The following is a 24,677-nucleotide window of genomic DNA, read 5'->3' as shown; positions in this document are numbered from 1 at the left end:
TCTCCTTATCTTGCTTGCTTGCTTGCCCAGTGTGTCTCTCTGTTTACAGCGGTCTCTCTCTCTCTCTCTCTCTCCTTATCTTGCTCGCCCAGCGCGTCTCTCTGTTTACTACAGCATTGTGACTGTGTGTGTGTGCGCTGTGAAGTGCGAGTCCCCATCTTGCTCCCCAAAACACGAAGCTGAGTCTCAGTACTTTAACACTAGTTTTATTCAGCTTGAAACAGCAACAGCTTGTTATTTATTGCAGCGGATCTTTATAATGTTCCTTGTATGACCCATTGACGACAGGCGCTTATAGCATGTCTGCGATCTTTTTGGATGCGCTTACACGGCGAACTGCTACAGCGCTGGGAGACTGCGATTGCTTTGGGACACTCTTCTGCGTGTCTTCCTGTAGGGTGGAATCCCACATGAGTTTAGAAAATCACACCAGCCATGATTCTTTTTAAAGGTAAAGTGCAGGTTAATTTGTATTATGTATTTTACTTTATATTTTGTCTTAATCATTTTTATATGAATAGTTTTGGGTTGTGAAACAGATCATCTGAGTTTCCATTATTTCTTATGGGGAAATTTGCTTTTATATACGAGTGTTTTGGATTGCGAGCATGTTTCCGGAACAAATTATGCTCGCAAACCGAGGTTCCACTGTGTGTGTATATATGTACACACATATGTGTATATATACACACACAGGGAGTGCAGAATTATTAGGCAAGCTGTATTTTTGAGGATTAATTTTAATATGGAACAAACACAGTGCTATCAGTCAATCCAAAATGTTAATAAACCTGAATGTTTCACAACGGAAATGTGAGTGTGAACATCATCAGGGGAATACATATGTGCGCACAATTATTAGGCAACTATTAGTGTGCAGATTTATTATGCAACTAAAGGAAAAATGAAAATTTTCCCGTCTCACTTGTTTATTTTCATCTGTTATAGTGAGAATAATAAACAAACACCTCAAAATTTACAAATAAACATCTCTGACATTTCAAAAAAAATAAATCAATCAATCAATGACCAATATAGCCACCCTTCTTTCAAATAACAGTCATAAGCCTTTCCATTCATGGAGTCTGTCAGTTTCTTGATCTGTTGACGATCAGCTTTTTGTGGAGCAGTGACTACAGCCTCCCAGACACTCTTCAGAGAGGTGTATTGTTTTTCTCCCCCGTAAATCTAGCGTTTAAGAAGTGCCCACAAGTTCTCGATAGGGTTTAGGTCAGATGAGGAAGGGGGGCCATGTCATTATTCCTTCATCTTTAAGGCCTTTACTGGCTGGCCACGCAGTGGAGAACTTCGATGCAAGTGATGGAGCATTGGCCTGCATAAAAATCATGGTCTTTTTCCTGTATCACTGTTTGAAGAAAGTGTCTTCGAAAAACTGGCAGTAGGTTTGGGAGTTGATTTTGAGTTCATCTTCAATGCAAAAGGTCCAACTAGCTCATCTTTAAAAATACCAGCTCATACCAGTACCCCACCTCCACGTTGGAGTGGAGCTCTGTGCCATTACTGATCCACAGGTCCATCCATCTGGTCCATCAAGAGTCACTCTCATCTCATCGGTCCATAAAACCTTTGAAAAAAATCTGTCTTCAGATATTTCTTGGCCCAGTTTTGACGTTTCAACTTATGTTTCTTGTTCAGTGGTGGTTGGGTTTCAGCCCTCCTTACCTTGGCCATGTCTTTGAGCACTGAACACCTTGTACTTCTGGGCACTCCAGGTAGGTTGCAGCTCTGGAATATGAAAGTACTGGAGGATAATGGGTTCCTGGTAGCTTCACGTTTGATTCTTCTCAAATCTTTGGCAGCTAATTTGTGTCTTTTGTTCTCAACACGTTTCTTGCGACCCTGTTGACTATTTGCAACAAAATGTTTGATGGTTCTGTGATCACACACCAATATCTTAGCAATTCCAAAAGTGCTGCATCCCTCTGAAAGACTTTTTACAATTTTTGACTTTTCAGAGTCAGTTAAATCTCTTTTTGGCCCATCTTGCCTGAGGAAAACTAGCTGCCTAATAATTCTGCACACCTTGATATAGGGTGTTGATCTCCTTAGGCCACACCCTCCCTCATTACACAAATACACATCACCTGACGTGCTTAAATCCAATAAGCATTCAAGTTAATACAGCTTGGAGTTGGAATATACGCATTAAAAATGATGATATGGTCAAAATACTCACTTGCCTAATAATTGTGCACACAGTATATATATATATATATATATATATATATATATATATATATATATATATATATATATATATATATATATATATATATATATATATATATATATATATATATATATATATATATTTTCACTCACCTAAAAGATTATTAGGAGCACCATACTAATACGGTGTTTGACCCCCTTTCGCCTTCAGAACTGCCTTAATTCTACGTGGCATTGATTCAACAAGGTGCTGAAAGCATTCTTTAGAAATGTTGGCCCATATTGATAGGATAGCATCTTGCAGTTGATGGAGATTTGTGGGATTCACATCCAGGGCACGAAGCTCCCGTTCCAATTGGGTTGAGATCTGGTGACTGTGGGGGCCATTTTAATACAGTGAACTCATTGTCATGTTCAAGAAACAAATTTGAAATGATTCGAGCTTTGTGACATGGTGCATTATCCTGCTGGAAGGAGCCATCAGAGGATGTGTACATGGTGGTCATGAAGGGATGGACATGGTCAGAAACAATGCTCAGGTAGCCCGTGGCATTTAAACGATGCCCAATTGGCACTAAGGGGCCTAAAGTGTGCCAAGAAAACATCCCCCACACCATTACACCACCACCACCAGCCTGCACAGTGGTAACAAGACATGATGGATCCATGTTCTCATTCTCTTTATGCCAAATTCTGACTCTACCATTTGAATGTCTCAACAGAAATCGAGACTCATCAGACCAGGCAACATTTTTGCAGTCTTCAACTGTCCAATTTTGGTGAGCTTGTGCAAATTGTAGCCTCTTTTTCCTATTTATAGTGGAGACGAGTGGTACCCAGTGGGGTCTTCTGCTGTTGTAGCCCATCCGCCTCAAGGTTGTGCGTGTTGTGGCTTCACAAATGCTTTGCTGCTTGTAACGAGTGGTTATTTCAGTCAAAGTTGCTCTTCTATCAGCTTGAATCAGTCGGCCCATTCTCCTCTGACCTCTAGCATCAACAAGGCATTTTCGCCCACAGGACTGCCGCATACTGGATGTTTTTCCCTTTTCACACCATTCTTTGTAAACCCTAGAAATGGTTGTGCATGAAAATCCCAGTAACTGAGCAGATTGTGAAATACTCAGACCGGCCCGTCTGGCACCAACAACCATGCCACGCTCAAAATTGCTTAAATCACCTTTCTTTCCCATTCTGACATTCAGTTTGGAGTTCAGGAGATTGTCTTGACCAGGACCACACCCCTAAATGCATTGAAGCAGCTGCCATGTGATTGGTTGATTAGATAATTGCATTAATGAGAAATTGAACAGGTGTTCCTAATAATCCTTTAGGTGAGTGTGTATATATATATATAATATATACATATACACACAGTGCATCTGGAAAGTATTCACAGCGCATCACTTTTTCCACATTTTGTTATGTTACAGCCTTATTCCAAAATGGATTAAATTAATTTCTTTCCTCAAAATTCTACACACAACACCCCAATGACAACGTGAAAAAAGTTCACTTGAGGTTTTTGCAAATTTATTAAAAATAAAAAAACAGCCTTTGCTCAATACTTTGTCGATGCACCTTTGGAAGCAACTACAGCCTCAAGTCTTTTTGAATATGATTCCACAAGCTTGGCACACCTATCCTTGGCCAGTTTCGCCCATTCCTCTTTTGCAGCACCACTCAAGCTCCATCAGGTTGGATGGGAAGCGTTGGTGCACAGACATTTTAAGATCTCTCCAGAGACGTTCAATCGGATTCAAGTCTAGGCTGTGGCTGGGCCACTCAAGGACATTTACAGAGTTGTCCTGAAGCCACGCCTTTGATATCTTGGCTGTGTGCTTAGGGTCGTTGTCCTGCTGAAAGATGAACTGTTGTCCCAGTCTGAGGTCAAGTGCGCTCTGGAGCAGGTTTTCATCCAGGATGTTTCTGTACATTGCTGCAGTCATCTTTCCCTTTATCCTGACTAGTCTCCCAGTTCCTGTCGCTGAAAAACATCCCCACAGCATGATGCTGCCACCACCATTCTTCACTGTAGGGATGGTATTGGCCTGGTGATGAGCAGTGCCTGGTTTCCTCCAAACGTGACGCCTGGCATTCACACCAAAGAGTTCAATCATTGTCTCATCAGACCAGAGAATTTTGTTTCTCATGGTCCGAGAGTCCTTCAGGCGGGCTGCCATGTGCCTTTTACTAAGGAGTGGCTTCTGTCTGGCCACTCTACCATACAGGCCTGATTGGTGGATTGCCGCAGAGATGGTTGTCCTTCTGGAAGGTTCTCCTCTCTCCACAGAGGACTTCTGGAGCTCTGACATAGTGACCATCGGGTTCTTGGTCAGTTCCCTGACTAAGGCCCTTCTCCCCCGATTGCTCAGTTTAGATGGCCGGCCAGCTCTACAAAGAGTCCTGGTGGTTTCGAACTTCTTCCACTTACGGATGATGGAGGCCACATGCTCATTGGGACCTTCAAAGCAGCACAACGATTTGTGCCTCAAGACAATCCTGTCTCGGAGGTCTACAGACAATTCCTTTGACTTCATGCTTGGTTTGTGCTCTGACATGAACTGTCAACTGTGGGACCTTATATAGACAGGTGTGTGCCTTTCCAAATCATGTCCAATCAACTGAATGTACCACAGGTGGACTCCAATGAAGCTGCAGAAACATCTCAAGGATGATCAGGGGAAACAGGATGCACCTGAGCTCAATTTTGAGCTTCATGGCAAAGGCTGTGAATACTTATGTACATGCGCTTTCTCAGTTTTTTTTATTTTTAATAAATTTGCAAAAACCTCAAGTAAACTCTTTTTCACATTGTCATTATGGGGTATTGTGTGTAGAATTCTGAGGGAAAAAAAAATTTAATCCATTTTGGAATAAGGCTGTAACATAACAAAATGTGGAAAAAGTGATGCGCTGTGAGTACTTTCCAGATGCACAGTATATGTGTGTGTGTGTGTGTGTGTATATATATATATATATATATATATATATATATATATATATATATATATATATATATATATATATATATATATATATATATATATATATATATATATATATATATATATATATATATATATATATATATATATATATATATATATATATATATATACATATATATATATATATATATATATATATATACATATATATATATTTACCATCACTTCCCCTACCTCTTCATATCTTAAATTGCTCTTGAGGCGAAGACTTAAGTGCCAGCTTAAGTGAAAAATTAAAGAAAACGTAATTGCAAAACAAACACTGACTTAATCAGTTATAACACGAAAAGATGCTGACGAAAGAAGAGAAGAAACGGGCCACTAGGGTGGAGAAAAGAAGAGCTGCTTAGGAAGCAGCAAGTGCATTAACCTCTAAGCAAAGAAATGCTAAATGTACAGAGAAAAATTATGAAAACTATGAATGCTCAAGTCAGGTGTTATCATGCAGTGTGCCATTACTGGTATATGCATATGTGTTTGTGTATATTTTACAATAAATTTGAATTTAGTCATAAAATATAGCCTGCCTCAGGATGTGACAATGCTTTAATGGATAAATATGTATAATGGATTTATATTAATTCTGTATTTATTTCTAGTGTGGTCACTGACAGATCCTATTTTTCCTTTAGTCACTAGATATTTTTTATTTTAAAGCAATAGGTGGGAAGTATGTATTGAAATTTTTGTCTCCGTCACCCTTAATATAACAAAAAGATGCATTTACTAACCTAAAATAAACTAAGGGATTTGCACAATGAGAACACTGAGTGAATATATACAGCAATACAACCACCCTATAGTCTTCTAGTGTACTGTCTGTTTAGGTAGGTGGACTGTCCACTATGTAACTGGTTTCATCCCATTCTTTCATATAACCCTATGACTCCTTGTGTACTTAAGTATCCCTATTTACACTGAGAATCCCAAGCTAGAAGTCCTTGAGAAGTTTCTGCTGTTGTTGCACACTTAATCCTTTATTTGGCTTTAAGTGCCAGCTCCCTATGAATGTTTCCCAGTTGTCTGCTTTGTTAGAGTTACTGCATGGTCTCATATATTTGTGGAACAATGGTCATCTAGTGCACAGGAGGTGTTGCCCTGATTTTCTGTCTCTGGGCTTGCTCTCTCTTTTATTAAAGTGTCAGACTTTCCTATTTATTGCTGTGTTCATTTGTTTCTGAATTATATGAAGTCAAAATAGATGTGTCAGTTGCTGACAACAAAACAGTTGTTATGCCTATAATATGACCAAGTGTAAACATTAACATCTGCACAGGAAACATACATTCCACAAAGTTTTCTCATGGCCTATCATGCTTGTAGGTATGATTTAAACATTTCAGAAGTACTTGGAGTGAAATTTTTATTTTACATATTTCAAACTCTGTACCTTTACACACTTCTTGAGATTTAAGTTGACAGATTTAGACATGACATAAGATGGAGAATTATATATAGAATCATAATTTGTTTAATAAAATTGTGAGTGCTTTGTGTAAGTATTTTGAAAGTAGTCTCTCTAATTATTTATAATGCTTGACTAGGTAAATTTTATACAGTTACCTCTGTCAGTGACTCTTCATCCTGGAATTTAAGTGAAGTTATATATTGTAAAAGGAAGAGAAGGACACAAGCATAAAGATTTGGGGAGTTTGTACCCCTTGTACTGTAACAGAAATAGGTCTTCGTTTGACACAAAACAGCAAAAGTATAAGACAAAGATGGCGGTTTAGGGGGACAGTATATCGGGAAGGACCGGAAATCAAACGTGATGGCTGCTGGGAAGGCGTGATGGATTGTGGGAGGTTGATGTCATCTTTGGGGGACCAGAGGGATGAAAGGACCCCGGAAGTGAAGACCGTCGCGTGCTCCGGGCTTTATGGCGACATGGCTTTGTCTTTTCTGTGAGAGAAAGGAGAGAGAGGTTACTATGTTGTCTTTGTCCCCCGGCCGGGTTTACTGTTGTGCACGTCGAGTCGTTCAGTTGTTCCCAATGCGCTCGTGCGTGACAATATTTTTTCTGGAAATTTTTTTTCCCCTCCATTGTGAAATGGAACTCAACCTCTGCTCTTGACTTTACATACCATACTTCTTTGATTGATTAATCTCATTACGTAAAGATTGCTTTCTTTTTTTCCTGTAAGTTTGCTTTACTGATATCCTTCCTGTTGTGTTATAACTCTGAATTTTTATTTTTTTTCTGATTTCAGTTTTCCAGCTGACTTTGTGTGCACAAATATTGTTAACCACACCATTAAATCTTTCGTAATTTTAGCTGCTATTTTATGATGTTTCAGAATCGTAACTAATCCTCTTCTACAATTAAAACGTGTTAGTTAATTTCCGTCACAGTTTTTTGGATGATTGCTGAACATTTTCTGCGAACGCTGCAATGTCATGTTGTGTATCATTTAGAACTGAACACCTTCCATCGCTTCTCCTTTTTCTGTTATTCAGTTAAACAGATCACTGAAATATGTTGAAAACGGGTTATAAAAAGTCTCCTTTTTGCTTCAGTTATCGAGGGATTCCACTGTGCCACCTCAGGGAGAAAGCCTTTATTATTGTTTTTGGATAGGCTATGGCTGAGTGTCAGTTCACTTTAATTTATTCATTGAAGTTTCCTCTAAAGACGGACACAAGTCACATTTGAATATAATCATGCCAAAAAATAAATAATTATAGTAGTGCACACATCTGTTTAATAAATGCGAGTAGTTTGTATTGATTTCAAATGTGAAATCTAGGAATTACATTTTTTTTTAAATGAATAAAGTCAAAATCTTGCTAGCTTAATGTGTGACCACCCACTCCTAGCCATGCTTACAGTATGGAGTGGCATACAGTAGTGTTCAAAGTTGTGGCATAATCTGGCAGTGCTCTGTTACTGTTGATGCAAGGGTTAGCAAACACTTTGTCTTCCCGTTCTCTGGTGGATAATAGTAGTTTTTTAAGACTGCAGCTGCACTAAGTGCCAAGAGCTACAGCAGGGTATTGAGAATGTAGAGAGAATGGGTTGATGGTAGTGGTGGCAGCAGGTAATTAGTTTGATTGCTACAATTTTAATTTAGACTAATATTTAGCAGATTTTGTGACAGTTTGAGTAGCATCCTTGCCAGCTTTTATAAGAGAATGCTTCATTGTAGCATTCCCATAGTTAAATTGGTAGCTTCTTCATTCCTAGACCAGAAGCCTGACACATTACATCTTAAAAGTCACTGAAGATGTCAGGAGCCCTGCATCTTTGATTTCAGTGTGCACTCTGAAGTTTATGCATTATACTATTTTTAGGAATCAAACTGGAGGATGAAATATAGCCTATAGTACTATCTGTTTAGTAATGTGTCCTAATTCTAGCAATGGCCTCAGTGGCAGCAATTTAAATTAACCTCAGTTAGCTAAAAGAATGGTTTAGCATTATTTGAGTAAGTTGTTACAATATTATGTTTTATTTGAGGGAAATGCATATATTAGCTGGTCTATAGTATGTATATCTTGCATAATTAAAAACCAGACCCCTTCAGAGTCACCTTCAAGGCTGGGACATCAATGCTTTGCTATTGCAATAATATTAACACTACAACTGGTTAGTCAAAGGCAACACGTAAACTTAAGCTAACTCCACAAAACTAAAAATCATGACTTCTGAGTTTAAAGTTGACAGTATCCAGTTCCTGTTTTGCAAGTGCAGTAATTAATAACTACATCTTATTGTCAATTGCATATGAATGATAATGACTTCTGTATTGCATGCCTGCTCATGATGGTATGTGTCCAGAAGAGACCCAGTTTACTTTTAGGATATGTGCTGCAAGGTTATTATAGTTAACGAAAACTAAAATCAAAACTGAAACTATTATTAAAAAAACATTTTCGTAAACTGAAATAAAATAATTAACAAAACCGAAATGAAAAACTAAAACTAAACAAAACTATTAAAGTAGCTGGAAAAACTAACTGAAATAAAATAATAATTTACTAAAATATTTGTAGTTTTCGTTTTTGAATGAATATTCTTGCCGTTAGTCTTTAACCCTTTTAAGTTTCAACTCTAAAACAGAAAGTCGTCCACCACGAGCCGCCCGCATATATTCATCCAGTGAACGGCAGCTGGTGAAGGAGGGCGGCAGTTCACACAGCATTTGCGGTGACAGAGCAAACTGAGTGCGGGTGCATAAAGCATGTGAAACAGAAAGCGATTTGCGTGCCGCCTTTCTTTGTGTATCAAGATGTAATTCAAATGGCTGAAATCAGAATGTACTGGTCAATAAAACGTTTACCATAGAAAAATCACAAGTGAGTAACGTTTCAGTTTATTTCTCAGGTGTCTGCTATTTGTTGACAGCAATTCACCTGCCACTTAGCACAGGAGAAATCGTTTTTACTTTCTCATATATGAAGTATACAGAAAGTATAGTAATCATGAAAAAATTCGACCTCGATATTTTGATGAATCTTGACGTTATAGACTAACCAGTGTCCAACAATACTGTTTTTTGGAATTGCGTGTGTGCGCGTCTCTGCGTGTGTAAACACGTTAACTCAAAACGTAGATAGATGGATGAAATTCGGCATGTGGTTGTTACACCACAATTGTAGATCTGTATTAACTTTTGGGCCAAATCCATCACCCAGAAGTGGTACTTTATCTGAACACATACTCAATTTTTTTATTTATACAGCTGCAGAGTCCGATTTATTCAACTTTACTTTTTTAATAATTGTTCAATATATTATTAATTTGATTTGTTGTTGATGGTAATGTACATAATATTGAAATATAATCATTGTCTTGCAGTTTACTCCTCAAATATCCATCCCCATATCCGAGTATACAAGAAAGTCGAGGGCAGACCACTCCCGGATTTTAAAATAAAAAGCGCGATCGAGAGACTGACTAGGTCATCATACAAGATCAGCATATTGTTACTGACCAATCACTTTTGCTTTAAAAACACAACGAAGCGATACAAACAAAGGTAGAGAGTCTGACAAGTAATGAAAAACTACTAGTGGGTTTTGTATTTATTCCATATTTATTAATTTATCTTTTTAGTTCATATTCACAACTCAAAATCCCTAATATTGTGAAAGTAATCCATTAGCAGAATATTTTAAAATATTTGTCTCCCTTTTTTCAATGTTTTCTCTCTCTCCCAAAATAGATAGTTGAAATATCATATTCTTTTTGTTTTTAACATCAGCCTTATCATATATATTGCATACCAGGGATTTTTCCTGCCTTGCGGTAGGCTCCAGGTTTTCTGAAATCCCTCTGGATAAACAGGTTTAGATAATGTATATATTGTTCCTAATATCAGACGCTGTCTCTGTTGTTTTATGCCTGTCCATACTCTTATTACCTGCTCTTGCCCTGCTCATTATGGGTTTACTGTTCTTATGGTGGGCTATTCAAGACTCACCACACCTAACCTTGACACTACATGCTTGTTGTTCTTTGTTTCCCTCAATACAGCTAGGTGGGGTCTGCACACTGATTCAAGTCTAAGAGCCCTGTTCTTCCTAAGCCCCTGTGATTTTCATGACAAAATATTTTAAAAATGATAAAACTGTCTAAAATTGTTCATATTCAGTGTCTAGTTTTGATTATGCTTGTTTTTATCAGACAAAAATAAAGCCAGATAATAAACCAGGCAGTATAGTAAGCTTCCACTAACATTAAACTCATATCCAAATCTGTTAAGTGTACAGTTTTGTCTGATTGTGACACAAATCTAACTCCGTAGGCGCTCCATGCCATAATTACTAAAACTAAAACTAATATATATAAAAATAAAATAGAAATGTCTTTGTGAAATAAAAACTAAACTAAAACTAAAAATACATGATGAAGGAAAACTAAAACTAAACTGAATTTCCAAGTAAGGTCAGAAAAAATATAGAAATAAAAACTAACATAAAAAGGCAAAACTATAATAACCTTGATGTGCTGTGATAAGGTAGTTAAGCTTGCAGTACTGCCTCTAGGGCAGCAATTGTGGCAAAGTAATAACAAACAATTATGGCACAGAGAGGAGTTTTATACAGAGCTTGTGTTAACTAATTATTCACACAAGTAATTTATACCACATTTCCCAAACGCACCAGGTTGTGGTGATTATTATATAACTATTAGATTACAGGCAGTCCCCAGGTTACGTACGAGATAGGGACTGTAGGTTTGTACTTAAGTTGAATTTGTATATAAATTGGATCAGATCATTATTTTAATAAATGCTGCTGTTGACCGACTGTAACCAAGTGGTCTGCCAATGAATAGAGTTTTTTTTTATTATTTCCACTTTATTTTCAATGGTGATGGTTTTTCTCTTCTTTACTGTATCACCAGCACTTGCATCAGATTTGTTTCAGAGACATTCTTGAAGGGTGAAGACAAAAGGTTAAGATGAGCTCTTCTGCACAGCACTGTACACGCTATCACAGCAGGAAGGCACCCATTGTCAACACGTCTGATGTACTGACAAGAGACCCATTCCTGCTATGTGTGTAATATAGTACAAGCAGGCTTGCTATTGAGAATGAATGGGGGTGGCGAGGGGCAGTTCACCACCCACCCACCACACAGTCCACTACAGTATGCTGCCTGCAGCGTCCGCCCACCAAGAACGAACACAGTGCGGCCAAAGGTGGGTAGTGAATCGCCCACCACCACCCCTATTCAACAGCCAGCCACCCGAGGCACATTACAGTGCTACCCCCTGCCGCCCCGTTCACCCTCAATGGCCTCCATTCTGCCACAACCAGGTCACAGATTGCAGCATCACCAGCCGCCCAGCGAGAACGAACGGGGCAGCCATGTGAGGTGGGCGGGCAGTGAAACGTCCCCCTCCGCTCCATCCAGCCTGTGTTCAGTCAGGAGCAATAGCTGCGGCGGGGTGGTGGGTAGTCGGCGAAATGCCCCATCATCTCGTCACACATTAAAATTCAAGCCCTGCATTGCATTTTGATATTTATGAGTGCCAATACTTGTTTACTCAAATAATAGATGTAGTAATCACTTGAAGGACATACCAGTATTTTAAAGATGATGTTACTCTTACAGAAGAAGGCACAGTATTGTTCACTTCAACAAATGGAAGTACTTTAATAAAAAGTCATTGAATGGAGTCTGTGTTTTTGCCATGGTATTGAAAGGTATTAAGTGTTGTAAAATTTATCAGGTTTTGGTATTGAATACAAAAATTGTTATTGTGACATCCATAGTATTGTTAGAATTTAGAATATTATTACCACAGAAGCAGGCTAAAATCTGTATCATGTCCTTATTGAAAACCCAAGGGGAAACATTTTTATTTATTACAGTCAGTAAGTTATAAGACCTCTCGAGGTCGAGAGGTTCCGGCTAGATATAGTCGGACTCACCTCGACGCACAGCTTGGACTCTGGAACCAATCTCCTTGAGAGGGGCTGGACTCTCTACCACTCTGGAGTTGCCCCCGGTGAGAGGCGCAGAGCAGGTGTGGGCATACTTATTGCCCCCCGACTTGGAGCCTGTGCATTGGGGTTTACCCCGGTGGACGAGAGGGTGGCCTCCCTCCGCCTTCGGGTGGGGAAGGGTCCTGACTGTTGTTTGTGCATATGCGCCGAACAGCAGTTTGGAGTATCCACCCTTTTTGGAGTCTCTGGAGGGGGTGCTAGAGGGCATACCTTCTGGGATTCCCTCGTTTTGCTGGGAGACTTCAATGCTCACGTGGGCAATGACAGTGAGACCTGGAAGGGCGTGATTGGGAGGAATGGCCCCCCCGATCTGAACCCGAGCGGTGTTTTGTTATTGGACTTCTGTGCTCGTCATGGATTGTCCATAACGAACACCATGTTCAAGCATAAGGGTGTTCATATGTGCACTTGGCACCAGGACACCCTAGGCCTCAGGTCGATGATCGACTTTGTGGTCGTGGTCGCCGGACTTGCGGCCATATGTCTTGGACACTCGGGTGAAGAGAGGGGCGAGCTGTCAACTGATCACCACCTGGTGGTGAGTTGGCTTTGATGGTGGGGGAAGATGCCAGTCAGACCTGGTAGGCCCAAACGTGTTGTGAGGGTCTGCTGGGAACGGCTGGCAGAGTCCCCTGTCAGAAGTAGCTTCAACTCCCACCTCCGCAGAACTTCAACCACGTCCCGAGGGAGGTGGGGGACATTGAGTCCGAATGGGCCATGTTCCGTGCCTCTATTGTTGAGGCGGCTGACCGGAGCTGTGGCCGCAAGGTGGTCGGTGCCTGTCGTGGCGGCAATCCCCGAACCCGTTGGTGGACACGGCGGTGAGGGATGCCGCAAGCTGAAGGAGGAGTCCTATAGGACTTTTTGTCCTGTGGGTCTCTGGAGGCAGCTGATAGGTACCGCAGGCCAAGCGAACGCTGCTTCGGTTGTTGCTGAGGCAAAATTCGGGCATGGGAGGAGTTTGGAGAGGCCATGGAGAACGACTTTCGGACGGCTTCGAGGAGATTCTGGTCCACCGTCCGCATCTCAGGAGGGGAAGCAGTGCAGTGTCAACACCGTGATATGGTGGGGATGGTGCGCTGCTGACCTCACTCGGACGCTAGGGTCGGTGGGAGGAGTACTTCAAGACCTCCTCAATCCCACTAACATGCCTTCCAATGAGGAAGCAGAGCCTGGGGACTCTGAGGTGGGCTCTCCCATCTCTGGGACTGAAGTCACCGAGGTGGTCAAAAAACTCCTTGGTGGCAGGGCCCCGGGGGTGGATGAGATACGCCCGGAGTTCCTTAAGGCTCTGGATGTTGTAGGACTGTCTTGGTTGACACGTCTCTGCAACATCGCATGGACATCGGGGACAGTGCCAACTATAGAGGGATCACACTCCTCAGCCTCCCTGGAAAAGTCTATTCGGGGGTTCTGGAGAGGAGGGTCCGTCGGATAGTGAACCTCGGATTCAGGAGGAACAGTGTGGTTTCCGCCCTGGTCGGAACAGTGGACCAGCTCTTCACCCTTAGCAGAGTCCTGGAGGGTGCATGGGAGTTTGCCCGACCGGTCTACATGTGTTTTGTGGACTTGGAAAAGGCATTCGACCGTGTCCCTCGGGGAATCCTGTGGGGGGTGCTCCGGGAGTATGGGGTACCGGACCCCCTGATAAGAGCTGTTCGGTCTCTGTACAACCGTGTCAGAGCTTGGTCCGCATTGCCGCAGTAAGTCGAGCCCGCTTCCAGTGAGAGTTGGACTCGCCAGGGCTGCCCTTTGTCACCGATTCTGTTCATAACTTTTATGGACAGAATTTCTAGGCGCAGCCAGGGTGTTGAAGGGGTCCGGTTTGGTGGACTCAGGATTGGGTCACTGCTTTTTGCAGATGATGTTGTCCTGTTTGCTTCATCAGGCCGTGATCTTCAGCTCTCTCTGGATTGGTTCGCAGCTGAGTGTGAAGCGGCTGGGATGAGAATCAGCACCTCCAAATCCGAGAGCATGGTCCTCAGCCGGAAAAGGGTGGAGTGCCCTCTCAGGGTTGGGGGAGAGATCCTGCCCCAAGTGGAGGAGTTCAAGTATCTCGGGGTCTTGTTCACGAGTGAGGGAAGAATGGAGCGTGAGATCGACAGGCGGATCGGTGCGGCGTCCGCAGTGATGCGGGCTCTGTATCGGTCTGTCGTGGTGAAAAAGGAGCTGAGCCGTAAGGCAAAGCTCTCAATTTACCAGTCGATCTACGCTCCTACCCTCACCTATGGTCATGAGCTATGGGTAGTGACCGAAAGAACGAGATCGCTAATATAAGCGGCTGAAATGAGTTTCCTCCGCAGGGTGTCTGGGCTTTCCCTTAAAGATAGGGTGAGAAGCTCAGTCATCCGGGAGGGGCTCAGAGTAGAGCCGCTGCTCCTCCGCATCGAGAGGAGACAGATGAGGTGGCTCGGGCATCTGATCAGGATGCCTCCTGGACGCCTCCCTGGTGAGGTGTTCCGGGCACGTCCAAACGGGAGGAGGCCCCGGGGAAGACCCAGGACACGCTGGAGGGACTATGTCTCCCGGCTGGCCTGGGAACGCCTTGGGATTCTCCCGGAAGAGCTGGAAGAAGTGGCCAGGGAGAGGGAAGTTTGGGCCTCTCTGCTTAAGCTGCTGCCCCCGCGACCCGACCTCGGATAAGCGGAAGAGGATGAATGGATGGATGGAAGTTATAAGACTTACTGTGGTGTAATGCTGTCTTGGCTGTATCGTGTTTTATGTCAGCTGTTCCCAGCATCTTTTCGATTTACATTGGTTAGAATGAAAGTCTGTAGCTATTAGCAAATTGGGTAACATTGCTTTGGATTTCTTTTGTATGCTTATCTATAGGGAGTCTCTTATATTTAACAATATTCTTTTAAGAAAAGGGCAAGCCTTGTTTGTTTATTGAATGTGTTAGAGATTTTTACATTAAAAACAGATCCCCTTTACCTATTCTTAATGGCTTAATGCAATAGCAGACGAGATATGAATGTCTGATAGTTCAGGACACCTAAAAATGTTCAATTATTTTAGCCTGGTTGTTGTCTGTTTCTTTGATATTCAAATCTAGTAACTTTTCAAAATTTAATCCATGAATGAGCATTATTATTTCATGTTATTTCTCCTTTCTTCCTAGCTCCCATCTAGCCTACTTTGCTGTTTTTGATGGTCATGGAGGCACCAGAGCTTCAAAATTTGCAGCTCAAAATCTCCATCTACACCTTGCACGCAAATTTCCCAAAGGTAGCCTCTGTCAAAGTCATTGCCTGATTGTTTATTTGTTTTTTGAAATATTATGTGTCAGCTTTCTGTGCTTCTTAGGACAAACTAATGGTCATTAGAAAAGTCTGTAGTGTTTAAAATCAATGGCAATAGAAATATATATAATATATATTGCAAATAGAAACTGTAAATGCTAGACATGTTTGTTTTTTAAGCCACTCATCCTAACGCTTAAACTTGTTGTTTATGATGCAGTTTCTTTTCTTATTTTCACCAACACTAGAGGGCAGTAGCTGTGTAGTTTTGTTTTGGGATTAGGCTTTTTTGGAGCACTACTATTCCTGTGCATAACAGATCATCATCTGGGGCTTTTTCAAAATAAGTGATTTTGCAGATCTCCTGCTGAGATGTATTAGAGAAAGTAAGTGGTTGAATAATGACCCTTGGCCTAAATGTATACAGGAGGCAAGTTTCAGTTTAAATATTGCAGGCAAAGGTACTTCTACACTCAGCATTTCCTCTGTAATCTCTGATTACTGTTTCCTGGAGCCTATTTAATTGAAATAGGCAGATAACGTTATTGAGGGAGGTAAAGAGAGATCTGTTAAACAGTTACTAATGCATGTCATGGTTGTGTGGTACAGACTGCCTGAATCTTGTGATCCATCCCTGTAATCAATTATGTCATAATATTAAAATGTAACATTTTAAACAGTTATTTATGAACTTTCTTAAATGTATACTTATTTATAAGTAAATGTCAAATCTGTGTCAGAGTATATATACCACTATGTAGAGAGAAAACTCTTTAATTATATTGCATCTGCAAATTAAATTCTAACATGGAATTTGCATTGCACATATCTCAGTTTTTTCTGCATTGTCCTTTTCTTGATCCCTCTATTGCTTAGGTTGAGACTCTTTGTTATGGTTTGCTTTTGTAATTTCTGTAACATTTTTTCTTGCTTGAATCTGATGACAACTTCTTCTTACTGAAATGCAGATCGTTGGCTTTATCTGTAATGCTACCCATCCATACCCCCACCAAAAAACTCCCCTCCCCCAAACTCTCAATTGGTAATTTAAATGAGACTATAGCAGCATTTTATCAGAGTTTCAGCATATACTCAAGTTTGTGCTGAACAATTTTTCAGGTGAATCACACCCCATCCGTCCAATTTTTGCATAACTTTCCTATGTGGTTTTATCTATATTGCAGGTGAAGTGAGTAACATGGAAAAACTACTAAAAAAGTGCCTTATTGACACGTTCAGACAAACGGATGAGGAGTTTCTCAAACACGCCTCCAGCCAGTAAGTTTCTCAGTGTGCTCGAGTTTCACGTCGCTTCATGTTTACCATTTGTTGAGTCTTGTAAACTTCAGAAAAAAAGGGGCCTCTATGATCATCCTGCTTCTGTCACACTGCCAGCAGAAGATTTGAGTACAATGAGTCATGCTACACTTCTCATTTTCCTTCCCCATTCCTCTTGGCACAGTGTAAATTAGTGCCACAAGGACATTGTAAGAGTGTGGCACAATGTCAGGCAAAGTGGTTAGCAGTGTTGAGGTAAAGGTTCACTTAATGACCAGGACGCACTTTACTGTCCCTTTTTTCTTGTGATGGGCTCTAAATGATGGCTTTTGCAATCAATTGCTCAAATACTGTTGATTTGCATGACTGTATACTAGTATTGGATTGGTACTAAAAAAATTTTTTCAGTGTTGATTCCAACTTTCTGTACCAGTACCAAAAGTATTCTGGTGCAAATAACATATATTTCCTACCCCTACTCTCAGCTTCCCAGATGTGCTGCACAATGCTATCACATTGTGCTCTATGCTGTTTCCCTCTTGAGGCATTAAAGTATGAGTTGAAGCAAGGATGAACACAGTCAAGTCTTGATCACGTTTAAGCAGTTGGTTGAGTTTTTCCCCCATGTAGTCTACCGTACATTGAAGGTCAAGGATAGGCAAAGTAACATTTCCTTCTGTTGCCAAAAATAATGAATAGCAGGTATGGTACTGTTTTAAAAGCTGGATTTTTCGGTAATTCTCCAGTAACCATTTACAAGTCAACCGTATTGCTTTAGTTTTTCATTGTATGTTTTAGAGGAGGTTAGGTAATATATTTAGAATTTGATGGAAAAAAGAAAAGTATTACTTTTAACTAAAACTGTTTTTGTCTTGTTCTAAAAGAACATTTTCCTCATTACTGTGATATACTTTTTCCCTCGCTGTAAAATGTTTTTATTCTGATAACCAGAATTACTGAGTTTTTGTCTAATTTATATAGGTTACAGTTGAATGGCAGATAGGAGAAAAGGATGGCTGACTAAAAAACTGATTTTTTTCATGTGTATTTTGTGTCAGTCTTGTGTTACCTGGCTTTTGATTTGTTGTTTAAGAGTGCATCATTCTTCAGTGGAATGTTGTGTTAGTAGAAACTATACACCTTTTAGCCGGAGATTTTATCTTTTTTATAAATATTTTTTTAGCAGATGAGAATTATTTTAGGCAGTAATATATAGCTTAATATTTACTAAAGCAAACCCAAATGGATTGTTTTATTAATGGTGAAGGTAATGCTTATTTGTATCCAAAATGCTGTACTTGCCTTTCAAAAGCTTTTCTTTGATTTAGCGTGTAGCTCATGCTGGCAAAATGTCCTAAAAGGGGAGAAAACCCACTGTATGTACATGCAAAAATAATGCTGCTTTACATGTAGGCAGCTGCCCATAATCTGATTGAACATGGCTGGTTTAGGGCAGTGTGATTGCATATACTAGATGAAAGAGCTTTACAACACAAACATTTATTCTTTTCACACCCTAAAGAAAGCCTGCATGGAAGGATGGTTCCACAGCAACCTGTGTGCTAGCAGTGGATGATGTACTGTATATCGCCAATCTTGGAGATAGTCGGGTAAGTAAAATTCATTGCATTGTGTGAGGAATGTGGCATCTGCTTAATGTGAGATTTAAGGTTAAAGGGTTGGTTTCTGTTAGTGTGTGGGTGTTCTGCCTAGTTAACGTTTAAGGGTAAAGTGTAAATGCAATAATAACTATTAAAGGTTTTTACAGAGTAATCTGTGTTTATTTTATTTTGCATATTCTGTAGTGAATCCCACTATAAAGGGGTGGGTGTGCATGCATATTTTATATATATATATATTAATATATAATTTAACTTGACAAGTTTGTCATTTTTCCCATCAGTCTACACTGACAAAGTATAAACTGAAGATGACATAATGAAAACATGTTTTTTAGAAAGGTGTGCAGAACTTGAGTGGAGTCCACCTTGAATTGTTTGGCAGCATTTAGAAAGGTGCAAACCTGTATATAAGATCCCACAATTCACAGTTCATTTCAGGACAAAACCAAGCCATGGAGTATAAGGAACTTTCTGTAGACTTATGCAATACATGCCTTTTGGTGATCGATATCAGGGCAAAGTTATAAATCCAGGAGCTCGGTACTCTCAATAATTGTAAAATGGTAGTTTGGAACCACCAGGAATCTTCCTAAACTGAATCCACTCCTGAGTAAAAGGCATATGAATGTGTTTGAAGTAGTAGATCATCATGAGGGAATAGATTCTCTGGTCTGATGAAACAAATATTGAGCTCTTTGGGCAAAACTTTGTCTGGCAAAGACCAGGCACTGCTTATCTTCCATCCCTGTGGTGAAGGATAGTGGTGGATTCAATGGAGGTGCTTCTCAGCGAAAGGGATAGGGAGACTGGTAAGAACTGAGGGAAGGATAAATGCAACCAAACACAGAGAGGTGCACACAACCTCAGACTGAGGATATTTCACATTTCAGCACAAAAGTGACCCAAGCCAAACCAACATTGGAATGACTTTGGGAGAAGTCTCTGACTGTCCTTGAGTGGCACAACCAAATCTCTGACTTAATCTCCATAGAACATGTGTGGAGAGAGACCTGAAGATGGCAGTTTACAAATCTTTTCCTTCCAATATAATGGAACTTGAGAGGATCTTTCTAGAAGAATGGGATAAACTGCCCAAATGCAGGTGTGCAAAGCTTGTAGAGAAGTACCTAAGAAACTCAAACTAAAATTGCAGGCAAAGGGGCTTCTACTGAGGACTGAATTAATGGTGTGAATACTTTATTTATTTTGTTTGCGGCACTGATTTATTTGTGAGATTCCGATAGACGGGCTGTAGGGAGGAGGAGGAGGCAGGGCCATCCTCACTTATGTGCCAGCCTCTGTTCGAGTCGCTGTATCTCTCGCCATGTGTTAGAGCGTACCTTGCCTCCGCTTAGCTAGTGATACCTGTTTATTGTTTATGAGGAGGCCCTCGGATACTGAAGCTATCTATATAATTTCTTCTCAATAGAAATGACTAGTTTTTAATTGATTTTTAAAGTTTGTTCTATTTCAGTACTATGTGGGCGGAGCCGTGGGGGGGCAGCTAGTGTGTGTGTATAAAATATAAAAATATGAGAGATTTAACTTTGATTTTAATAAGTTTGCAAACCTTTCTGAAAGTGCGTTTTGACTTTTATCATTTTGGGTTTTTGAGTGCAGATTGATGGGTATACATGTCAGATTTACATGTTTAAGTTTAAATCTACAACACAAAGTGTGCAGTAAGTGAATGGGTCTGAATCGTTTCTGCATCTACTATATATATAATATATATATATATATATATATATATATATATAGGTTGGTTGTATGTATTTTTAGATATATATATGCATGTGTACATATGTATATGCATAAACATTTTTCAAAATACTCTTCATGGTACAATTTATCACCCCATTGCTCTTTATCCATTCTTTATCAGTGTGAAGTTTTAGAAACACCGAGTAAACTTATTAATGTGTATTTTAATGACACTTTCCTCTGCATTTTATTAAACTTTGCATGTGCAGTTCAGAACAGGGTAACTATAGTTGATTTAAGTGTGTTTTGTTTGGTTCACCCCCTCTTTAATACTTGCATAGTTACTCACTATGCTTCTTACACTTTCATGGTCCTTAACCACCAGGCCACACTACCAGCATAAACACACCAACAAACATTTTGAAAAACTAATGTTTAAAAAGAAAAACAATGAATTGAAATGATTAATGCATGCAAGAGCTGAAACAGACATTTACATCTCAAGTACAAGTAGTGTCCAAAACAACTGCAACCCCAATGATCAGGTTAGAAGAACATATGAAAAGTGTTTTGTTTTTTCCTCTAAAAAGCTCTGTGTAAAATAAAAGTTAAGTGATTGAAGTAAGTTAGTTTATAAAGTGGATGTATTATTTCATCTTTCAGGCAGTGTTGTGCCGAGTTTTTGAGGAAGAGAACAAGAAGATAACTGCTTTGCCATTAAGTAGGGAGCACAACCCCACACAGTATGAAGAAAGAATGCGTATCCAGAAATCAGGAGGCACTGTACGGTACGAGTTCCCCATTTTGCTCTATAGTAATATGGGTATTGTTTTAAAATGTGACACTGTTTCTTACACTGTTTTTGTAGTTTTGACTATGACAAATTGTTTAATGTGTGTTTATGGAGAACAGAAACAACAAAATTAATGACACAATAGCTGTCAATTGGGATTGATTGTGAACAACAGCAAACAATATCAACAACGGCCATGAAAAAAATCTGAGGTTCCTTGTGTTCAATTTAACTGTTGAGTATCCAGTTTTATGCTCCAAGTCTATATTTAGGATATAATTTTTATATATAGAAAAGCTTTTCTGGAAAATCCACTTGTTTACAAGGTCATTTAAACAAAATCAAGATTCTGAATTGAAGAACTGAATAATAGAATCATTTGTTGTTCATTCTCACACAAATGCAGTACTTATGAGTTTTTCATCATCTGTTTTTGATATTGCAGTGGCCAAATCATCTTCTGTTTGTTGAAGCATCTAGAATATACAATGGTGTGAAAAACTATTTGCCCCCTTTCTGATTTCTTATTCTTTTGCATGTTTGTCACACAAAATGTTTCTGATCATCAAACACATTTAACCATTAGTCAAATATAACACAAGTAAACACAAAATGCAGTTTTTAAATGATGGTTTTTATTATTTAGGGAGAAAAAAAATCCAAACCTACATGGCCCTGTGTGAAAAAGTAATTGCTCCCTTATTAAAAAATAACCTAATTGTGGTGTATCACACCTGAGTTCAATTTCCGTAGCCAACCCCAGGCCTGATTACTGCCACACCTGTTTCAATCAAGAAATCACTTAAATAGGAGCTGCCTGACACAGAGAAGTAGACCAAAAGCACCTCAAAAGCTAGACATCATGCCAAGATCCAAAGAAATTCAGGAACAAATAAGAACAGAAGTAATTGAGATCTATCAGTCTGGTAAAGGTTATAAAGCCATTTCTAAAGCTTTGGGACTCCAGTGAACCACAGTGAAAAAGAACATTATACCAACAGTAAAATATGGTGGTGGTAGTGTGATGGTCTGGGGTTGTTTTGCTGCTTCAGGACCTGGAAGGCTTGCTGTGATAGATGGAACCATGAATTCTACTGTCTACCAAAAAATCCTGAAGGAGAATGTCCGGCCATCTGTTCGTCAACTCAAGCTGAAGCGATCTTGGGTGCTGCAACAGGACAATGACCCAAAACACACCAGCAAATCCACCTCTGAATGGCTGAAGAAAAACAAAATGAAGACTTTGGAGTGGCCTAGTCAAAGTCCTGACCTGAATCCAATTGAGATGCTATGGCATGACCTTAAAAAGGCGGTTCATGCTAGAAAACCCTCAAATAAAGCTGAATTACAACAATTCTGCAAAGATGAGTGGGCCAAAATTCCTCTAGAGCGCTGTAAAGACTCATTGCAAGTTATCACAAACGTTTGATTGCAGTTATTGCTGCTAAGGGTGGCCCAACCAGTTATTAGGTTCAGGGGGCAATTACTTTTTCACACAGGGCCATGTAGGTTTGGATTTTTTTTTCTCCCTAAATAATAGAAACCATCATTTAAAAACTGCATTTTGTGTTTACTTGTGTTATATTTGACTAATGGTTAAATGTGTTTGATGATCAGAAACATTTTGTGTGACATACATGCAAAAGAATAAGAAATCAGGAAGGGGGCAAATAGTTTTTCACACCACTGTACATAACTACCACACATACTTTTTTGCTGCTGTTCAGCATTGGTCCCCATTAGCATTGTCAGGAATTTTGTTGTATCCATTCTATTGTATGTAAAAACATAAGTGTTTGTTTTCTGCTATATTGACAAACAGCATAGTGCAATTAACAGATAAAATCTATAATTTTTCAGTGTGGTGTTTCTTTAAAATTGAGCAATCCTATAGAATTTGGTAAAGGGAGAAGTTAGACTTGTCAGTGTTCCAAATGGTTCATTCAATGTCTAAATTAATAGTAACACAGTTTATATTGAAAATAGGTGTGTCCTGATTACGTAAACATTCCTAGTGTGGAGCTGTTGAATGCTGTGTCTTAATATTTGACTTTGAAAACGATTGTAAATTTCTCTTGAAATGTAATCCAGTTTTTGGTTGTTCGTAGTTCTCTGCTACCTGCAGATTTTTTAGTCCATTAAATTCTGCTTTCTTAAAAGTTTTTATATCTTGAGGCTGTGACAATTCTTATGACACACTAAATAATTTAAAACATGCTGTGTTGAAGAATGTGTGCCCATTTTGACTAATAAATAGTTGCACACCAGTCCTACTCTTCTGAAGGAATGGAGTCTTGTCTTTGAGGGTTTTTTTATTATTATTATTATTGAACAGCTCTGTAATCCTCCTAAATGGAACAATGCTAAAATGTCATTAAAAATTCCTAAATTACATTTCCTTAACATGCTAGATATGCCTTACTATAGTTACTGCTTCATGGGTTTCTGTCATATGTCCATTTTGACATTTAGCTTTCTAGATTTATTCTTTGCCGTCATCACTACAAAAATGATCTATAAAGCATGTTTGGTCTTGGTTAAAAGACTGTTTCAGTGTATGTGCATCCTTTTGGAGATTCATACACCTGTGCTATGTGTTTCTCATTTTAAGCGTGGTTTTCAGTTAACTAGTTAATTTGTCTTGCTGGAATGGAAGCTTGTTATCAATCTGTATTCATCTCGGACAACTTTGGCCTATATAGAGATTCCATTTTTTCTCATTAGTAACATTTTAAATCAACATAACAAAAATGTAACTATATTTATATAGCATTTTTCTAACCTACTCAAAGCACTTTGCATAGCAAGTTGGGAACCACTTCAACAACCACCAAAATGTGGCATCCACAATTTTTGTCCCAGTTCGCTCAACACACATTAGCTATTATGTGGTGAAGAGTTAAGAGAGAGAGTTGGCTAACAAGAAAGAAGCAAGGGATGATTAGGGAGAGAGCAGGCTCTGGTGAGCAGTTTAGCCAGGACAAATGGAAACACCCTATTCTTTTTTCAAAAGATGTCCAAGGATCTTTTATGACCCAAGAAGAGTCAGGACTTTGGTTTCACATCTCTTCTGGACTGTGCTAATTTTTACATCACATTGTCCCTGTCACTGCACTGCGGCATTGGGATAAAAACATAGGCCACAGGGTAAGCACCCCTTGATGGCCTCATCATCACCTCTTCCAGCAGCAACCTAAGCTTTTCCTGGATGATCTTACATCCAAGTACTGGCCATGCCCAAACATGCTTCGCTTCAACAACATCATTTATTTATATGGCACATTTTCATACAAAAAGTAGTTCAAAGTGCTTTGTATAATGGAAGAATAGAAAAATAAAAGACACAGATAGAAAATAAAATAAGTCAACATTAATTAACATA

General features: G+C 39.5%; 1 protein-coding gene across 5 annotated transcripts in view; it reads left to right on the top strand.

Annotated features, from left to right (window-relative positions):
- zgc:162872 (BAR_ACAPs and ArfGap_ACAP domain-containing protein) overlaps window positions 1-24,677 on the top strand; it is a 213,872-nt gene that overhangs the window by 18,733 nt on the left and 170,462 nt on the right. For all 5 annotated transcript variants that reach the window (XR_005634861.1, XM_039762779.1, XM_039762770.1 and 2 more), the window contains 4 exons: window positions 15,778-15,884; window positions 17,083-17,176; window positions 18,699-18,786; window positions 21,166-21,290. Coding sequence is in view for 4 of the 5 variants with exons in the window: in XM_039762779.1 (XP_039618713.1) it covers window positions 15,778-15,884; window positions 17,083-17,176; window positions 18,699-18,786; window positions 21,166-21,290 (414 nt within the window). In the remaining variant the exon portion in view is untranslated. The remainder of the gene's footprint in view (window positions 1-15,777; window positions 15,885-17,082; window positions 17,177-18,698; window positions 18,787-21,165; window positions 21,291-24,677) is intronic.

This window comes from Polypterus senegalus, chromosome 1 (genome assembly GCF_016835505.1).
Source record: "Polypterus senegalus isolate Bchr_013 chromosome 1, ASM1683550v1, whole genome shotgun sequence".
Taxonomy (NCBI): domain Eukaryota; kingdom Metazoa; phylum Chordata; class Cladistia; order Polypteriformes; family Polypteridae; genus Polypterus; species Polypterus senegalus.
This window is presented reverse-complemented; position numbering and strand designations above follow the sequence as displayed.